Raw genomic sequence first — 18,715 nt, 5'->3', positions numbered from 1 at the left:
ATCTCCATCGTCCACTTGTACCTCATCCGTGAGCCTACTTGAGTATATGTCATGTCAAGCATCTCCTTTAGCTCTGTGTGAGTGGCGGTAGGTGAGGTTACACTGTTCAGGAGTCTTCTCCATATAAATGCGGCTAGAAAAGTTGCTGCAGAGCCTTAAATACGGTGGTAGCAGCTTTCTCTTTAGATATTTCTTCATCCTTATCGTCTCCAAGTATACTCAGAGCTTATCTTGATCAGGAGGAGTCCTCGGAAGATCATTTTGACCTTTTATACGTTCAATTGATCCATACTATTCGCGTCAGAGGAATATAATCTCTTCGGACAGAAGGCGACCTCTTCGGATTGTAATCAGTTTTCTTTTTGGGGGTCCCTCTTCCAGATGGGCCTTGCTCTTACCTCTCCTTCTCTTTGGACGCACAGTAATCCTCACATGGGGCTCTAGGCCTACTACATTAGACTGGACCTTTTCCCCCCCACAGAAACATTTAAAAAAAAAAAAAAAAAAATCAATTTGTTGAGTTACAAGTTCTTGGCAACTATAAATGGTTTAATTTGACAACTTTATAAGGCTTATAATTTCTATGTGGCTACCCAGTCACTAATGCATCAATGAAAGGTTTTGTGAAGCAACATGACTGGGTTAAAACTCCCATTAATTGCATAAAACTTAACCTCAATGTGACTATAAATTAGGGGCGTTCACTAAACCACAAAAACTGCACTAAAATCATCCGCAAAATGGTTTAATCACACTGCACAGTACCCTCTATATATATTAATATATTTATCTATTTATATATATATATATATATGTTTGTATGTATGTATGTATTATAAGGACAAAATATCAAATATGTTATACAGTAATAATTTAATACCCTTGTAGCAGCTCCCTAGCCATATCTTACTATTTTAGTTTCTTAAAAATAAAAAAAATTCTTATCACTCTTACAGCCCTCAGATCCAAGCCGCCACACTACCACTCGAACTGTCACTACTGTTGTACTAGCTCAAACTATTATTGCGGTATTTATCTTTCTCTATGTGTTCAATTCAAGTTTCTCTTTGTTAAAGTTAATCTATTGGCCTATTGCGGTATTTACTCAGGACAAAGTAGCTTATAAATGATAAAATTGTTAATTATATTATTATTTTATTGATTGTTGCCGTTGCTATTTGGAAAGTGATGGGATCAATAGCTATATGGCCTATGTTAGATATTTAAGTTTAATTTTTTGTGGGTTTTCTTCATGAGAAAACATTCCATCAGGAGCTGGCGTAAAACATTGGTTTTACGCCAGCCAATAAAAAATCGCCACGTGGAAAACATTAAGTTCACGTTTAAACCCCTCTCTAAACAGACTCCAAACAGAACGAAGAAAGAAAATCAGCCCTTAGACAAAAGCTCAAGCCTTCACCTCTGCTTCCTTCATGCCGAACCTCCACCACCGCCACATGGATCGCCGAAGCAGAACGATTTCGAAGAAGAAAGAGTCCTCGCCATGCCCTCTACTTCCTCCTCTGGGGTTGTGCTGTCCTTTGCTTGCCCAAACCTCCACCACACCACACACTGAAGCTCACTACCACAGAGTTCGTCGGAGTTGTGCGTGGAGCTTGGAAACAAACCGGAGCCGCCGTGAGCCACGATCCAAAGGTTTGTTTTTCATGATTTTCCCTTTTCCCCAATTTGGATTTCGAATTAGGTGTTCGGATTTTTTGTTTGCTTCATCAGAAAGTTTCAAATTTTGAGCATTTCCTTTTTGATGAGAACGGAGGGTGAGTGTATGTTCATATCTTGTATTGTTCTAATGAAAGATGCTGTGTTGGGTTTTGACATGATCTGGGGTTTGTTTGGTTTTTGAATTTGGGATGTTTGATTGATTTGATTAAGTTAGATTGACTGTTAGATAAATTGGCTTTAGATGTACAATGTGATGGGATTGAGTTTGGAAATGATAATTGAATACTGAATTGGAACTTGCTGTGAAGAAGTTGACAATTGTGTTGAAAGTTTCAAAATTTGTTTTACTTTTTCACAAGTGGGTTTTTGTTGGGTTGCTATAGCTATATTATGCTTATAAGATTGATATTTTATTTTATTTTTTTTATTTCTTTTGTTGTGGTTTGAACTGGGTAAATTTTGGTTTTTGAAGTTTATGTTGGGTTGCTAGAGTTATTATTATTATTTTTTTTTTGTATGTATATGCATATGTGTATGTGGGTTTTACTTGGTGCAATATTGATATGGGAGGGTTTTCTGCCCAAAGTGTGGAAATGGTGGCACTTTAGGCAAGGTAGCTATTACAGTTGGTGAAAATGGAATTTTTTTTTAGTAGATTGTCAGCCACAGATTAGATTGCACGGCACTAAAGTAAGTATATCCAAATGTGCGATTCACAAGAATTATTATACTTCTAATTGTAGCTTAATTCTGTTAGTTTCTTACTAGCAAACACTTGTTCTATACAAGTGTAGTGTTCTCTATCTTGTTCCTACCATTTGATTGTTGCGTACTTCGTCTTATCATCACTGCTTCCTGCCATTTGGTTACAGAAACTATCCCCTCCTTACTGGTTCCTACCTATTATGATGAAAATATTAATACATTATAGAGGATAAGTATTTTTTGGATTTGTTTGGTGGATATTTCATTCTCAAGGCCTTTTAGAATCCAGATTGGAGCTTTACTGGCTATTTGCATGCATGTGTTTTGACATTTGTCCCTCTGCAGTTTTCACTGCCTTTGCCACAGGGTGGAAGGGAGGCCATTGCCAAGAACCTCATCTTGCGTGAAGATCAACTCCCACAAAAGTTTCTTCATCCCAAGACAAAGAAGAAAATGAATAAGCAGGTTTGTTTTGGTTTGTGTACCTGCTAATTCTTGTATTTGTAATTTTTCGTTTTTTTGGAGATCATGTCTTAATCATAACTAAGACTACTATATATTTGATTCTCAGGGAGATGACATCTTCACTGCAAATGACTTCGACCGCCATGTTGATAAAAGAGCCCCCCTGTAGCCTCATGTTGATAAAATGACAACCATTTTTCTGGTTCTAAGCATTAGTTGGATAACTGAAATTTTGTTCTCTCTGTTTTCATGGAAAATGTATCAAAACTGGCTTTGATATTTAAAAGTTTAATGCCACCAAAGTGGTGAAAGCTTTGTCGTGTTGAGTGGGACCTCTAGTGAACTGTCACCTATGATTAATATGTTCTATAGATATTTTGCTTAAATGTGAGCACAGTTTTGGTCAGGTTTTACCTTTTATGTTTCTTTCTTTATCTTTATTTACCCCTCATGCTAGATTGTAGAAAGGGATTGCAATCATTGCATACCAATTGCAGTATTGTTCTCATAGGCCAAGATGTGGAAGTATGTTCAAAATTTGTGATATCAAACTAGGTACTGGGTTCCCATATAAATGGATGGTCGTATGCTGCGAACCTTCCAAATCTATTGGCGATCAAAGATGCGTTTTCATAAGTTCTAATCATGGTCTGCCTAACAAGCTAGTAGTAACTCAGGGCATCTTAATGAGAATTTGATGAAATAATAACCAGAAAAAAAAAAATTTGAAGAAGTCGGTTATTTTGCTGTAGTGTGAGCACAGTTTTTCTCATGTATTGTTACATTCAAGTTTTCGTTCCAAGCTCATAAGAATGGGAGAAGAGGCCAGACAAGAATCATGTGCTTAAAAAAAAAGATGCAAGTAAATCCTTGCTTGCCTTTTCCCAAATCCAACTTGGATTGGCCCGTGAATCATTATTTGTAAAACCTATCCTACATTTTGAAATTATCTTTCAAGATGATAGTATCCTTCTAAATTTAAGTAGTTAACAGTGCTGGATCTTTTGATTGTGTAAGAACTCTTCAAATTCAAAAATTCCTTTGACTACTTACAGAACCCTAGAATTTGTTCTTAAGAGCCCCGAACTTAAGGCCACAATGTTGTTGATAGATGATACAAGGAAACCAATTGGCAAAGACAGAATTGATAAACATGAACCAGACACATCTTCAAAGCACTTTGATTGTGACTATATCTAACGCTTTGATGCTCAAGAAAACAGGAGGGGCATGGTTCGTAGATTTTTTTTTTCTTCTTTGAGGAAGTAGGGGAAGGGTGAATGCTGGTCAAATGGATAAGTATTTGCTGACTGCTTTCTTTATAAACAGCTCACCACATCAAAAATAACTCAAAAGTCAATGTTCCATCGTGTAAAATAAATTCATTTCTGATTTGCACCCAAAGAACAATTTCTAAGAAGATTGTGATTCAATTAATCTCAAAACTTTACTAGTTAACTACTCGTATACAGAGAGATTTTGTCATGCCTGAAGCTTTACTTTTCCTCCTGCATGGAAGCATTTACAAGGAACAGATAAAATTAAGGTGGGAGAAAAAGAAAGAAAAATGTACTAATGTACTACCATATACTCCTACTTTACAATGTGTTAGCTTCAACTTATTTATGAAGAAAGGGCAAGTTCAGCCCATGCCAAAGTCGACCGATATCGATGTGTTAATTCCACTCTCTAACATGGTACACAGTTCCTTCATGGACAACTGCTTGTTGGAGTCAGGATTAATGCAACGATTAACTACCTCACATACAACTTTGAGGTCTTCAAATCTGAAATGTTTCAACTCTAGGTCCACCACATAAGACATAACTTCTGGCAGGTCAAGATATTCCTTAGCCTGTAGCAGAGAGAAGTTTTGGTGCATTAACTACCTTAAACATTTTACTTACATTCCCTTTCTCTAATATAAATTAGAAGCAATTTTTTTTTCTTTTTATAAAAGAAATCAAACAATTCAGAAATCCTATCATACAAGAAGTAACATTCTTTTGAATCTTCAACAAATGGGTTAGATAAATACCAACCCAAAAAAAAAAAAAAAAAAAATTCAGATTCAATTCAGTCAAGCAGAAAATTTTGCCTAATCTATGTTAAATGACAGTCATCTCCTACACCTTATGCCATGGACTTGAGCATAAGCTGCCATTGAAGAGCCATACACAACAAACAGGAAAGCATAAACAACCTAGTAGATACAATGCTTAAACAACTTCATTCTATATATTACTTCCAATCAAACATGTAGTAATTGATTTCACTACCTTGCATAAAGTGCCACCATTTCCACACTTTGGGCTGAAAATCCTCCCATATCAATATTGCACCAAGTAAAACCCACATACACATATGCATATACATACAAAAAAAATAACTCCAGCAACCCAACATAAACTTCAAAAACCAAAATTTACCCAGTTCAAACAAAAAAAAAAAAAAAAACTTATAAGCATAATACAGCTATAGCAACCCAACAAAAACCCACTTGTGAAAAAGTAAAAAACATTTTGAAACTTTCAACACAATATATCAACTTCTTCACAGCAAGTTCCAATTCAGTATTTAATAATCATTTCCAAACTCAATCTCATCACATTGTACATCTAAAGCCAATTTATCTAACAGTTAATCTAACTTAATCAAATCAATCAAACATCCCAAATTCAAAAACCAAACAAACCCCAGATCATATCAAAACCCAACACAGCATCTTTCATTAGAACAATACAAGATATGAACATACACTCACCCTCCGTTCTCATCAAAAAGGAAATGCTCAAAATTTGAAACTTTCCGATGAAGCAAACAAAAAATTTGAACACCCAATTCGAAATCCAAATTGGGGAAAAGGGAAAATCATGAAAAATAAACCTTTGGATCGTGGCTCACGGCGGCTCCAGTTTGTTTCCAAGCTCCACGCACAGCTCCGACGAACTCTGTGGCGGTGAGCTTCGGTATGTGGTGTGGTGGAGGTTTGGGCAAGCAAAGGATGGCACAACCCCAGAGGAGGAAGCAAAGGGCATGGCGAGAACTCTTTCTTCTTCGAAATCATTCTGCTCCAGCGATTTGTGTGGCGGTGGTGGCGGTTCGGTGTGAAGGAAGCAAAGGAAGCAGAGGTGAAGGCTTGAGCTTTTGTCTTTTAAGTGTAAACTTAATGTTTTGCAGGTGGCGATTTTTTATTGGCCAATGTTTTACGCCAGCTCCTGATGGAATGTTTTCTCTTTCTTCATTTTTGTTTGTTGCTGAATCTAGATTTATATCTAACATAGGCCATAGCCATTGATCCATCACTTTCCAAATAAAAACGGCAACAATCAATAAAATAATAAAATAATTAACAATTTTATCATATAAATAATAATATAATTAACAATTTTATCATATATAAGCTACTTTGTCCTGAGAAAATACCGCAATAGGCCAATAGATTTTATATATATATATATTTAATTGATTGTTGCCGTTGCTATTTGGAAAGTGATGGGTCAATAGCTATATGGCCTATGTTAGATATTTAAGTTTAATTTTTGTGGGTTTTCTTCATATATAATATATATATATATAAATTAACATTGTTGCCGTTGCTATTTGGAAAGTGATGGGTCAATAGCTATATGGCCTATGTTAGATATTTAAGTTTAATTTTTGTGGGTTTTCTTCATTTTTGTTTGTTGCTGAATCTGGATTTATATCCAACATAGGCCATAGCCATTGACCCATCACTTCCCTAATAGAAACGGCAACAACCAATAAAATAATAATATAATTAACAATTTTATCATATATAAGCTACTTTGTCCTGAGTAAATCCGCAAAAGGCCAATAGATTATATATATATATATATATTTGCCAATAGATTATATATATGTATATGTATATATTTTTTCAACAAGATGTTGAAGCAGGTAATTTTCTAAAACTATATGTTTAAATTGTATATCAGTGTATTGTTCTTTGTTTATTAATTTACTAATAACATTCACATTAGCTCTTGTAAAAAAATGTCGTCTATTTTACAAAAAAAATTATTTTGTATCAGATAATACCAGGTCATATGTATTAAAATCCAATAAATGAAAAACATGTATGTAAAAATAACTACCCAATAACATGTCTCACACCTATTAGATTTTGATACCGCTTACATGGTATCATTTTATACCAAATACCTTCTCCTATTTTACAATAAAAACCTACTTTTTCTATTTTACACAACTATTTTTTCAAAACACCCACATCAAATTATCTATTCTACACTAAATTTCATTAAAATATTATTTCTTTACCAATAATTTATTATTCTCTTGATACTATTTCTTTCCGAGTTTTTTATTATTCTTCTTCCTCAACCAAAAGCTACCACCCCCATCAACAAAAATTTCAAGTAGATTCTTATAAAAAAAAAAAAAAAAAAATCCAGCAAATTAATTAAAGCCAAACAAGCATGAAAAATCCAGGCAAAGCTACACCAAAACAAAATATCAATATCCAAAGTTTTCTTTAAAAAATTAAAAATTTCTTAGAAATCAAACGCAAGCTAGAAATATCAAAGCAAAATTAAAACAAACCCACAAACTTGACAAAATCAAATTCTGATTCTACTGCTGCCAATAGCCAGGTTTATCATTGATCCTCAACAAACCCACAAACTTCTCAAATATCAAATACCCATACCCAAATCTAAACCAAAACAGAAACCCAAAACAAATCCATTGATCTCACCCAAACTTTGACTTCAACCATAAAAATAATTTGCACGATCACAAAGCCTATCTCACTGGATCAACAACTCAAGCATGAAACACAAATGCCATGGAGAAAATCAAAAAGCCTCCTCTGTTCTTCTAAATCTTGGTAAATCTTTTTTGCTTTGTACCTGGTGCTTCACATAAACTCTTTACTTCATATTCTTGATCTAAAGTGAAGAGTATTAGATTTTGATAATTAAAACATTTAAGTTTTAACTGCATCCTATACACTGCACTGCACTGCACATGTGACCACAAAAATGAGATGTAATGCAGTTATGGTTATGGCTAAATCGCACCACAAAGTACGGTGCTAAAAATGGCCCAAACTGCAACGCACCACACCTTGAACACCCCTACTACAAACTAATGACAACTCAAGTTTGCATGTGTTGTTTAAACTTAAGGGACTAAATGATAAAAATAAAACTTTAAGGGACTAAAATGGCAATTCACCAAACATAAAAGGATGTAAATAGTAATTTTGCCTTTTTTAACTTTAAAATTATACACAAAGCATAAATTTGTGCATTAAATTTGTGTAGGGACCAAAATTGCATTTTGGGGTCAATGTCAATTTGGTCCTTATATTTTACTTGTATTCAATTTGGTCCTTATTATTTTCAATTTGTAATCAATTAGGTCCACGTTATTTTCAATTTGCTATCATTCTGGGTCCAAATTTGAGTTTGTTTTAGTCGCTAAGTTAATATGCATGTCTCTTGGAGTGGAAATTGGTAAATTTGATTTGTGTTTGGCTATTAAGAAAGTGCAAGAAAATGCAAAAAAAATTGTGATTTGGCAATAATGACCAAATTGATTGGAAGTTGAAATAATAGAGGTCATATTGAATGCTACCAGAATGTAAGGATCAAGTTAATGGTAAACACAAATACCCTCAAAACTTGGAATTCAAACCCCCCAAAAAAAAAAAAGTTAATGGTAAACCATATATAAAGACCAAAATGGTATTTTTCTTCTAATAAATAAGATCTTATTAATATGGAATTCAATGTGCGTTTTAGAAACAAATTAAATATGTAATCTAACAGCATGCTTTTCATTTAGAAACAAATAAAAGATGTAATCTAACAACATGACTTTCAATGTTATGAATAAAGTTGCCAAGAACCTGAAACTCAATTCATACTTTCAAATTTTTCGTACAAAGAAGCCTAAGTTCAAATTTCCTTTTCTAACTATCAAATTATAGATAAATAATAAAATTATAAACAAAATTACACCTTCCGAAAGATAAGATTCCCATTGTCAAGGAAGATAAGATTCTCATCTATTGTATCCTTTCATTCAAAAAGGATTAGGTGTCACATTTCTCCACTTTTTTTTTTTTTTTTTTTTTTTTGGATTAGGTGTCACACATTCTACTAAAAATGGAAGCAAATTAAAGAACTTCTTATACCACTTTTAGAGATTAAAAATAATCTCCGCCTATCAAACCAAAAAAAAAAAAAAAAATCTCAGAGTTGACAAATTTGAATTCCAATAATACCCTCAACTCAGGAGGGGCCAAAAGCGAAAGACATCCTAGACTCTCTCGACTCCATTCTTTCTCTCTCTCCTTCCACAGCCCCCCGACACATCCGGAATTGTCCCCCATCACAACCACCACCTAACCACCACCATCAACACCACCATCACCACCACCAACAACAACAACAACAACAGCAGCAGAGAAAGATGGAATCACAGTTCACAGCAAAGCCACCGCCGGTGGCAGTCGACATATCACAGATGCCTGAGACCCCACAGCTGCGTGGGTCCCACCACCGCAGGGCCCATTCCGACACCTCCTTCCGCTTTCCCAACTTGGACGACCTTCTCCTCTTCGACCCTTCCGACCTCGACCTCTCCACCCTCCCTTCCCCGCCTCCACGTGGCACCCCCATGGCCGTTGATTCGTCTGACGAGTCCGCTAAGCCCACATCCGGGTCCATGGCCCACTTCCGAAGCTTGTCTGTTGACTCTGATTTCTTCGAGGGTCTCAGTCTCGGAACTGGTGACGAGAAAAATGGTGCTGGGGACAAGAGGGTCCGCCATCACAGGCATAGCAATTCCATGGATGGGTCTTCCACGACGTCGTTTGAGGCTGACTCCTCGATCGATGCTATGAAGAAAGCTATGGCGCCTGATAGACTCGCCGAGCTTTCTCTGATTGATCCCAAAAGAGCTAAAAGGTAAAGGAGCCCTTGTTCGTTTGTCAATTTTATTGAAACTTAGTGGTAGGTAAGAGAGAAAGTTGTATTTACTATTTATATGATGCTATGTTCTTTGAGATTTATGGTTTGTTTTGTTCATGAATTATCTAGATTTTTGAGAAGTGAATGGTGCAAGTGGGTATTTGTCATTTTGGGTATTGTAGGATTCTTGCTAATAGGCAATCCGCGGCGCGATCAAAGGAAAGGAAGATACGTTATACTAATGAGCTGGAGAGGAAGGTGCAGACACTTCAGACCGAAGCTACTACGCTCTCGGCTCAGGTCACTCTGCTACAGGTATCACCCTTATACTTATAGCTTTATATATGGATTGATAAGAGAGATCTTAAGTTTTTTGTATGCAATGAAACCCTCGGCTAACTATGATGTGAATTTTGTTGGTATGTCGCGTTTGTAAATTTTTTCTTTATTGGTAAGTTACATACTTGATCTGTGATCAATTTGAACTACAACTCATTGGAGTAGGAAGTGCCATTTGAACTACAGCTCATTGGTAACTTGTTTGTATATTTAAGTGAGGTGTGGTATAGGTTATTTTCACTGGCTTATTTTGATTAAAGAACAAGACCAATCAATGGAAACTATAAAAACATTTACCCCATTTATATGGGTTCTTATATCTTCATCCCTCAACCAAAAAAAAAAAAAACCCAAAGAGAGACGTATTCAATGGAACTATACAATATTTTCCTTCTTTATATGGAAAAGCGCATGCACACACTCTACACACATGCACAAAAAGTTTTAGATTTTACATTTGTGAAGTTGCTAATGTTTGGTGGCTTGTGCATATCTTCCTTGAAAGTAAAGCATTGTGGTTGCATGAATTTATCAACTTGAAGTTCCATGCTTTCTCTTAGAGCTTTTCGGTTTTCTTTTTCTACCATGTTAAAGGAAGTGCTGTAAGGTTTCTCAACATCTATGAAGAATAAACACCAACTGAAGACACAGATGTAATATGATGCATGCATAGAAAATATATGTCAAAATGGTATCACAATAAGTCTTGTTGTCTACACCTGTATCACTCTGTAATGGAGGGTTGAACCTGCAACGAGGTTCAAAGATATAGTTACAATTGTTCCAATTATTTAATTCAGCCCTAAATTAACATACATTCTGGGTGGTGCATAGGTAGCTCACACAAGATATTATTTCAACTAGAGTAATTCCAAGTATGTTTAATGGAATGGTATTGATATTGCCTTATATTGCAGCCAACTCTGTTCAAAATGAATCACTCATTTTAAAATAATAAAAAAATTTCCTTTTACCACAATCACTCATGTTTTGCCTATAGAGGAAATGGTACCAATATTGCCATGTTTGGCATGGAAAAAGAGGTAAGTAGTACATAAGGAAAGGATATATATATACACTTATTACTTTTTATCAAGAAAGCATGGACATGGCAATTTGCCAGCCATGCCTGTGTTGTACGCATACGGGACACGGCTACACGCTTGTCCTTCCCCCCCCCCCCCCCCCCCCCCCTTTTTTTTTTCATAATCGGACATGGCTGGGACACGCCTTGTGCAAAAAAAGAAAAGAAAAGAAAAAAAGACTAACCCAGCCCACCACAGATCTTCTTCTTCTTCTTCTTCATCTAATAATCAGACATGGCCGAGAAACAACCGGGACACACCTCGTGCAAAAAAAATAAAAGATTAACTAACCCAGCCCATCACAGATCTTCTTCTTCTTCTTGCTTAAGAAGGACCCAAGGAGTCTGGCCAGATCTAAATCCATTTTGTGATTTCCCCCTTTTGCTCTTTTGTTTTGTTTGTGTGCACTTAGGTTAGGCCAACTTCTTTTTAAAATTTTCTTTTATGTGTTTACTTTTTATTATTCTTTTTTCATTATTTAGGTAGACAATAGATACATGTGTGTATATATATTTTCTACTTACAAAAGAATTGTTAATAATTATTTAAAAATGAATAATATTTTTGATATAAAACTAATTTTGTAACCTTTGAAATTACAATACTGGACCTTCAAAGTTACATAAATTCTACTTCAATTGGACTTCATACTTGGACCCATTAAATAAATCTTAAATTGAAGAATTTGCAAAGTAGTAACAAATTACTCTTCTATGTGTGCATTGTTTTTCCCGGTTAGAAAAAAATTGGCTTCAAGTTTTGAGTTTAAAAGTGTTGAAGTATAATAACCGTTGAACTTGAAATTTGAACCAACTTTTCAATCATCTTCCTAAGCATTACAGATAACAAATGTTTCGTTCCCACCATTTCATTAAATGATTAAATTCTTTTGAAATAATAAAAATAAATATTTTTAAGGCGTTCAATTTAAAATCCTTATTGAATTGATTCATAGTAAGATCATCAATTTCTTTATTGATCTTGGCTTTTCCATAATCAACCTTATGCTCATTTTGCTTCGTTGTGGTCTCCTTGCTCTTCTAATGCATTATTCTGGCTTTTCTTGAAGTTGGACTAATAATGAATCACAAGGTTTAGTTTTCTCCTTAGTACCACACCTTTAAGGCATTGAACCAATACACAATTGAGGTTGGTATGGCAACAAATTGGTAGGACCATATCCAAAAGATGATTAGATTTTGAAGGGATAATGGTGAATTGGTTGCCAACAAGGGTGGGGATAAATTTGGGTTTTTAATATAGAATATCTAAGTTATTGACATCTGCTAACCTAATAGGATTTTTTCCCAAACTAGCAATTGCCAGCTTATCTAAAGTTTGTCATATAGAACACAAATCTTATAGCTTTGCTTCTATTGAACACACCCTTTCATTCAATTTTTGCAAAATTTTCTTGGTTTCTACAAAATCTTGAGAAAATGCATGTAACTTTGAATTTAGTTTTGTGTAGGCAACCACCATCTTGAATGAGATTTTTTTTTGGTGAGAACTCATGAATGAGAAATTTTGTCAAGGGTGGAGAAAAGTTTATCAATGAACTTGTGGTAGGATTTTGGCTCTGATACCAACCAAATTGACATAGGAAAAAATTAGGGAATTTGTTTATGCGTGCTTGTGGTGAGTTTGTGGTTGTGAGAATTTGTGGATCTAGGGTTTAGAATTGTAGAAGAAAAGGTTACGAGGTTGTGTTTGGAATTAAGAGGTGATTTGATGAGCTATTTAATGGATATTTGGTAGAAGAAAGCATGTGGAGTTTTAGGGTTTTGATAAGTAAAAGAAATGGTTTGAGCTAGGGTTGTAAGGAAGAAGGAAAAGGGTGAATTTTTATGCTGTTGAGGAGCTGTATGAACAATGCCCATGATTAGTACCACAAGAGAGATAAGAAGAAAAGGGAAAAGAGAAAAAGTGGGGAAGGTTGTGATATCCCAAATTGTCCAAATTGGATTGTTTGGGAGTGTGTTGTGTGAGCGTGTGTTGAGTCCCACATTGTGTATTTACCAGTTACTAGGTGGAACTTGGGTTTATGAGTGATCACAAGGAACCCCAATTGCAACTTGACTAGTCATTTTGAGGGGTAAGTGCATATGTAGCTAGTGCTTTCCTCGAGTTGTTACATTAATACTTAAAAAACTTATCAAAAAAAATTAATACTCAAAAAACTCAATATTGTTTATTAATTAACTCCAATCTTTGCCAATAGATTTGTAGCTTAGAGGTCTTGCTCTCTTTTATAAGAAGCACTAGGGTTCAAATCCCCTCTTCCCAAATTATTGAATTATAAATAAAAAAATTAGCTCCATTATTCTCCGAGTAGATTGAGCATAAATATATATATGTGGACTCTTTCTTGTAGTAGTAGTATTTGGACTCTTTGGGTGTGTTTGGTTGGAGGGGTGGAAAAGTGAGAGGATAGAAAATGGTGGGAGGATAGAAAAGATTTTAATTTCTCTCATTTTTGTTTGGTTGGGAGTAAAAAAATGGAGGGATGGAAAAAGTGAGTTTATATAAATTTACTCATATACCTTTGTTAAAAAATGATGCACAATTAAAATAAAAAAGTGACAAGCAATTAAAAAAAAAAAAGCAATCACCCAAATTTATTAAAATAATAAAAACTATATCCAGGAAAAAAAAATCATGTCTAATTAAAATAAATAAATAAATAAATAACACCACGTACAGCCCAAGAAATCAAAAGAAAAAAGGATTAAAAAAGAAAAGAAAAAAAGTAGGCAACGTTCCCTGGAAGTGAAAATAATAATAATAATAAATGCCTTAAAAGGAGCAAATGCCCAGGAAAGCAGGCAGAAGGGGAAAAAAAAAAAGAATAAAAAAAAAAGAAAACCAAGGCAACTAGACGAAATTAGTGCAATGAGCAATTTTGTCATTTATCCATCAAACTCCTCCCACCATGTTTTCTCTCCATTTTGGAGAGACAAGTTTTAGGTGGGCCCAGGTGGAAAATGCCTGGGCCCCTCCAAAAAATTCTCTCCCTTCCTCCTTACCAAACAACTCCCTTCTCCATTTTCTCTCCTCTCTCCAAAGTTTTCCATCTACCCTATTTCACCCCCAAATAAACACACCCTTAGTTTGACTAGTAAACTAAAAACATAATACAACTAATTGGAACCAAAGAAAATAAAGCCTAAGATATTTAGGATCTCTTAGAAAATTCTGGACTCAACTAAATTACCAAAATACCTTAATTCACAAGGATTGCAAAAAATATAGTTTTACTCATGAATACAAATTTGACCATAACTTTTTACATAAAAACCAAAATGTGAAATTGTTCTAACTTTTATCCTAGGACACACAAAATTAGACACTTCAACTAGATAACTTCTACTTCAATTAGACTTCACACATAGACCCTATAAAATGGTCCACAAAATAAATCTTGAATTTCAAGATGAATTTGCGAAGTAGTAAGTAGTAACAAATTACTCTTCCATGGGTACATCACCAAGTTTAACTTAAATCCAACCCTATATGTCTATATATACACACGCATAGTAGTCTTAATTGCATTGGTCAGGGGAAAGGCTTGTCCCTGAGTCATCTTATGCTTCTATCTGTGACTTGACATTACATATTGCTGTTAGTGTTTCATAAGGGTGTATACTACACAATTCATGTAATAAATATGTAAATATCAATTTTCACTTCAGTTTCTGAAGTCTATATGGTTTTGAGTATTGACTAACATACAATGAGTTACTTTTTTCTTTTTTGTTTGGGGGGATGAGTAACTAACATATAATTGTTTACTGAAGGTTACAGAAACTGTTGGATCCTTTTGATTATCAATTACAACAATGAAATAGTCCTTGTTTGGATGTTTTAAAATAAAGCAGTGAAAGTAACCTTGTTTGGGAGTAATATGAGAGTAATATAAAAGAAATGTAATGGAATCATTTTATAACAACATTACTGTTATACCCCTAATTTAAAATAAAGAGCTGAATGTATAAGGGTATTTTGGGAGTTCTAATGAAAATTTTGTTAAACTTAATTTCATTTTCTCTAATTCCTCCTAATTTTGAGGGGAATGAAAATTTGAGGTTTAAGAGAAAAAAGAGTAATGGGTGTTTCTTCCTACCTATTCATTCCTTCCCTCTTAAACTCCAGGAAAATGGACTTTTCATTTCCTACATTAAAACTCCCAAAGAAGGGAATGAAAGGAATATTCTAAAATTATTATTTTCATTTTATTCCATTCCCTCCTCCCAAAGAGAGTGTTAAGTTTGTGCCTTTTTAAATTCAACATGAGTTCATTTACCTCAATGTTCATATTCATATTATAGTTTGAAATTATTACAATTTGAACCTCTATGAGTCTATGTTAAGTGAAAGTTAACAAAAAGCCACATAAGCTGTACTTGAACTTGGCTAGGCTCTAAATATTTAGCATGTGAGTCGTAAGTGGTATTTTGACACCAATATAGGATCACAAAATGGCTTCCTCATTCGTAAAATGCCCAGTCAGTTCAGTGAAGTCTAATGATGATGCCATCATTTTGTGGGTTTTCTTGCACTAAAATACTGCTCTCGAATTTGCTTGAAGAGCCTTCTAGTTCCCAAAATGGTCTCAAGTGCAATTTATGTGAGTTTCATTTACTTTGGGCTATTGGGGTCTAGATTGCTATGGTTTCAAAACTTGTATAAAATTGAAATTTCGGAGTTTAATTTGAAACCAGGGTCAACCTCTCTCCTTAGCCCCACAAGATACTGCGCAGTGTTGACATGAAAATCTCTTAAGTGTTGAGATTGATCTCAACTGCTGTTTATGTGGGTTTCTGTTATTTTTAGTTAACAGAGACTTACGAAGGGTCTAAATTGCAAAATCTATAAGGTGAACATTGGTACAATACTACAATTGAACTTTCAGGGTTTAATTTGTAAACAATGTCAAACTCTGGGGTTTATTAAATAATTGAACCCCACCCCCCCGCAGTGATTAATTTCATGAAAAAGGGATTAATTGATGTAGCTACATCATGTGTTGGTGGATGTCAAAAATAGTTTGTGGGAAGAGGCGAGTGATATTTATTCCAGAGCAGTAGATGTCAGTATTAGTTAGTTTTATGATATGTAAAATGCTTCTCTGCCAGTACTGCATAATATTTTTGTTAATACAATGCGTGCTTAAATCAGTCTGTATACTGGCAGTGTGTTCATTATACTTTGCCATGACAAGAACAAGAGTAGCCACATTTTTCATCCTTGTATTGACTGCTTCATTCAATGATGAATGTTGAACATGTGCTATATGTTTTTTTAGAAGAAGGTAGATATTTGTTTTGTACCAGCCTAATATATGGTTTTCCATGGACTCCAGGCATGTGCATGCGTATATGTTTGTGTTGCATCAAGGGCTCCAGTAAATGTCCCCATATATTATTCATGTTTCCATTTTCTTTTTGTCATTTTGTGCACATCCTCATCTGATCTGATTTTTCTTACCCCCCTTCCCCCCCTCTTCTTTTAATGTAGAATAATATTATATGACAAAGATTCTTGCATAGAGGCATAGGCTAATGTAGTGGTCACCTAAATTTGACCCAACATGGCAACTTTTAGGCTATATTATATATTGGTTAGAAACTTAGAATTTATACAGTAAACTAAAATAAGGAAAAACAGAGAAGAAATGTTAAGAAGGCTTCTCATGTATATTTCGTGTGATGCAAATAAGGAAAAACAGAGAAGAAATGTTAAGAAGGCTTCTCATGTATATTTCGTGTGATGCAGAGAGACACCACTGGCTTGACTAATGAGAACAAGGAACTCAAACTGCGATTGCAAGCTATGGAGCAGCAAGCACAACTTAGAGATGGTATGCATTTTGTCAACTGTCTGTAATGGGCCTTTTGAAGCCTTTAGGATGGGTTGATACAAACTATCCTCATTCACCATTTCATATAAAGTGCAGTACCAAACAACTTAATCAATAAAAATTTCTTTAATTTTATGAAATATTTCTTGCAAGTGCCATAAAAAAGAATACACAATGATTTGGTTTCCATCTGGTTTGCAAATTCCTAGAGAACATAACCTTTGGGTTTTGATGACTTGCATTCTATTTTAATGGATTTTGAAGAATAAAATCAGGTCAGGTCAGGTCAGGAATTAATGTAACTATTTACTGTGTGATCTACAGCTCTCAACGAAGCTCTGAAGGACGAAGTGCAGCGGCTTAAGATAGCAGCCGGCCAACTTCCAGCTGTCAACGGCAATCCTTTCAACAGAGGGCTGCCCCCTCAATATTCCTCCCATCAGCCTGCCTTACATCACTTTGGTAGTCTCCAGACCCAGACCCAGCCACATCAACAGCAACAGCAACAGCGTCACATGACACAGTCATCCACAAACAACCAGACTCTAAATGGGCAGCCTCGCCCTAACTTCTTGGACTACAACCAGAGGGTCTAGCAGCATCACATGTTATAGTAGCAAATTGATACTTATAAAATAGAGGGTAATTCATCTCAGGTAGCATCTTGTACATGTATGTATCATCATGTATGTATATGTATATGTGTTGCAGGTAAATTTGTGAAGGGTGTTGCTCAGAATAGCCCCTTGTATCAGTCACATATATGGCTATGTTTCTAGTATTAGGATAGAGTTAAAAGTATGCTAGTAGTACAATTAATGGGTGGATGAACATTGTTACGTTTTACCAACGGAACAAGCAGCCTCTGCTTTAGAATGATGGAACTTAGCAGATAATATTTTCTCATTTTGGCCAGATGTAAAAATAGGAGGCATTTTTCACCATTAGTAAAACAGAAAACTATCCTTTCTGGTTGTCTTATATGGGGATGGGGGAAGTCTCCTCTGATGTTCAAATTGATTGATATATTGACTACCATTTTCTTAGGTTTAATTGCAATTTACTCCCTATAGTCTGCATTTATCATAATTTAGTGTACAAACTTTCAATTGTTAAATTTGATCTCTAAAGTTTATGGCATGTTTGGATGTTTAAAAAAGGAGGGGGAGTAGAGTAGAGGGAGGGAGAGTAATGCAATTACCTTATTTGGAAGTTTTTTAAAGAATGAGGGGGAGGGGTTTGGAGGAGTTTGGAGGGGTTTGGACTCCCTCTAGCCCTCAATTTTAATTCCCCCAAATGGAGAGATTTGGAGGGGAGTAGAGTACATAAACTATTGACCAAGTAAATTACCTAATTTACCCTTATTATATTAACAAAATTACACAAGGGGAAGGGCTAATTACTCCCTTTCCCTTACTAATTTTAAAACATCCAAATAAGGTGGAGGTGAATCATTCTCCTCTACTCTCCTCCCCACTACTCCCCTTCCCTCTACTCCCTCTACTCTCCCCCCTCTCTAAACTTCCAAACAAGCCATTAGTTTGAATGAAATTGTTAGGATTCCATCTATAATATGGTTCAAGATTATATTATCTAAACTTGAACGAGCACGTATT

At 35.0% G+C, this 18,715-nt stretch overlaps 1 protein-coding gene and 2 long non-coding RNA genes across 3 annotated transcripts; 2 read left to right on the top strand and 1 right to left on the bottom strand.

Moving 5' to 3' along the window:
- Nucleotides 1-1,367: 1,367 nt before the first annotated feature.
- On the top strand, nt 1,368-3,259 carry LOC136068659 (uncharacterized). Its single transcript, XR_010629993.1, has 3 exons — nt 1,368-1,656; nt 2,734-2,853; nt 2,960-3,259. It is a non-coding gene; the product is annotated as an uncharacterized LOC136068659 (long non-coding RNA).
- A 961-nt stretch (nt 3,260-4,220) lies between these two features.
- LOC136068658 (uncharacterized) lies at nt 4,221-6,157 on the bottom strand. Its single transcript, XR_010629992.1, has 2 exons — nt 5,740-6,157; nt 4,221-4,708 (listed from the first exon to the last, which is right to left on the bottom strand). It is a non-coding gene; the product is annotated as an uncharacterized LOC136068658 (long non-coding RNA).
- Nucleotides 6,158-9,094: 2,937 nt separating this feature from the next.
- On the top strand, nt 9,095-18,145 carry LOC112021095 (transcription factor VIP1). Its single transcript, XM_065776105.1, has 4 exons — nt 9,095-9,812; nt 9,998-10,130; nt 17,015-17,099; nt 17,424-18,145. The coding sequence occupies exons 1-4, from the start codon at nt 9,316-9,318 to the stop codon at nt 17,693-17,695; spliced, it is 987 nt and encodes a 328-aa protein (XP_065632177.1). The 5' UTR covers nt 9,095-9,315; the 3' UTR covers nt 17,696-18,145.
- Nucleotides 18,146-18,715: the final 570 nt, after the last annotated feature.

Source organism: Quercus suber, unplaced genomic scaffold (assembly GCF_002906115.3).
Source record: "Quercus suber isolate HL8 unplaced genomic scaffold, Cork oak 2.0 scaffold_128, whole genome shotgun sequence".
Lineage (NCBI taxonomy): Eukaryota > Viridiplantae > Streptophyta > Magnoliopsida > Fagales > Fagaceae > Quercus > Quercus suber.
This window is presented reverse-complemented; position numbering and strand designations above follow the sequence as displayed.

Excerpts from the sequence above, each read along its gene's own strand:
- LOC112021095 (XM_065776105.1), top strand. The coding sequence starts at position 9,316 with ATGGAATCACAGTTCACAGCAAAGCCACCGCCGGTGGCAGTCGACATA. Across the intron at positions 9,813-9,997 it reads GATCCCAAAAGAGCTAAAAG|GATTCTTGCTAATAGGCAAT; the intron begins GTAAAGGAGCCC and ends TGGGTATTGTAG. Across the intron at positions 10,131-17,014 it reads CTCAGGTCACTCTGCTACAG|AGAGACACCACTGGCTTGAC; the intron begins GTATCACCCTTA and ends CGTGTGATGCAG.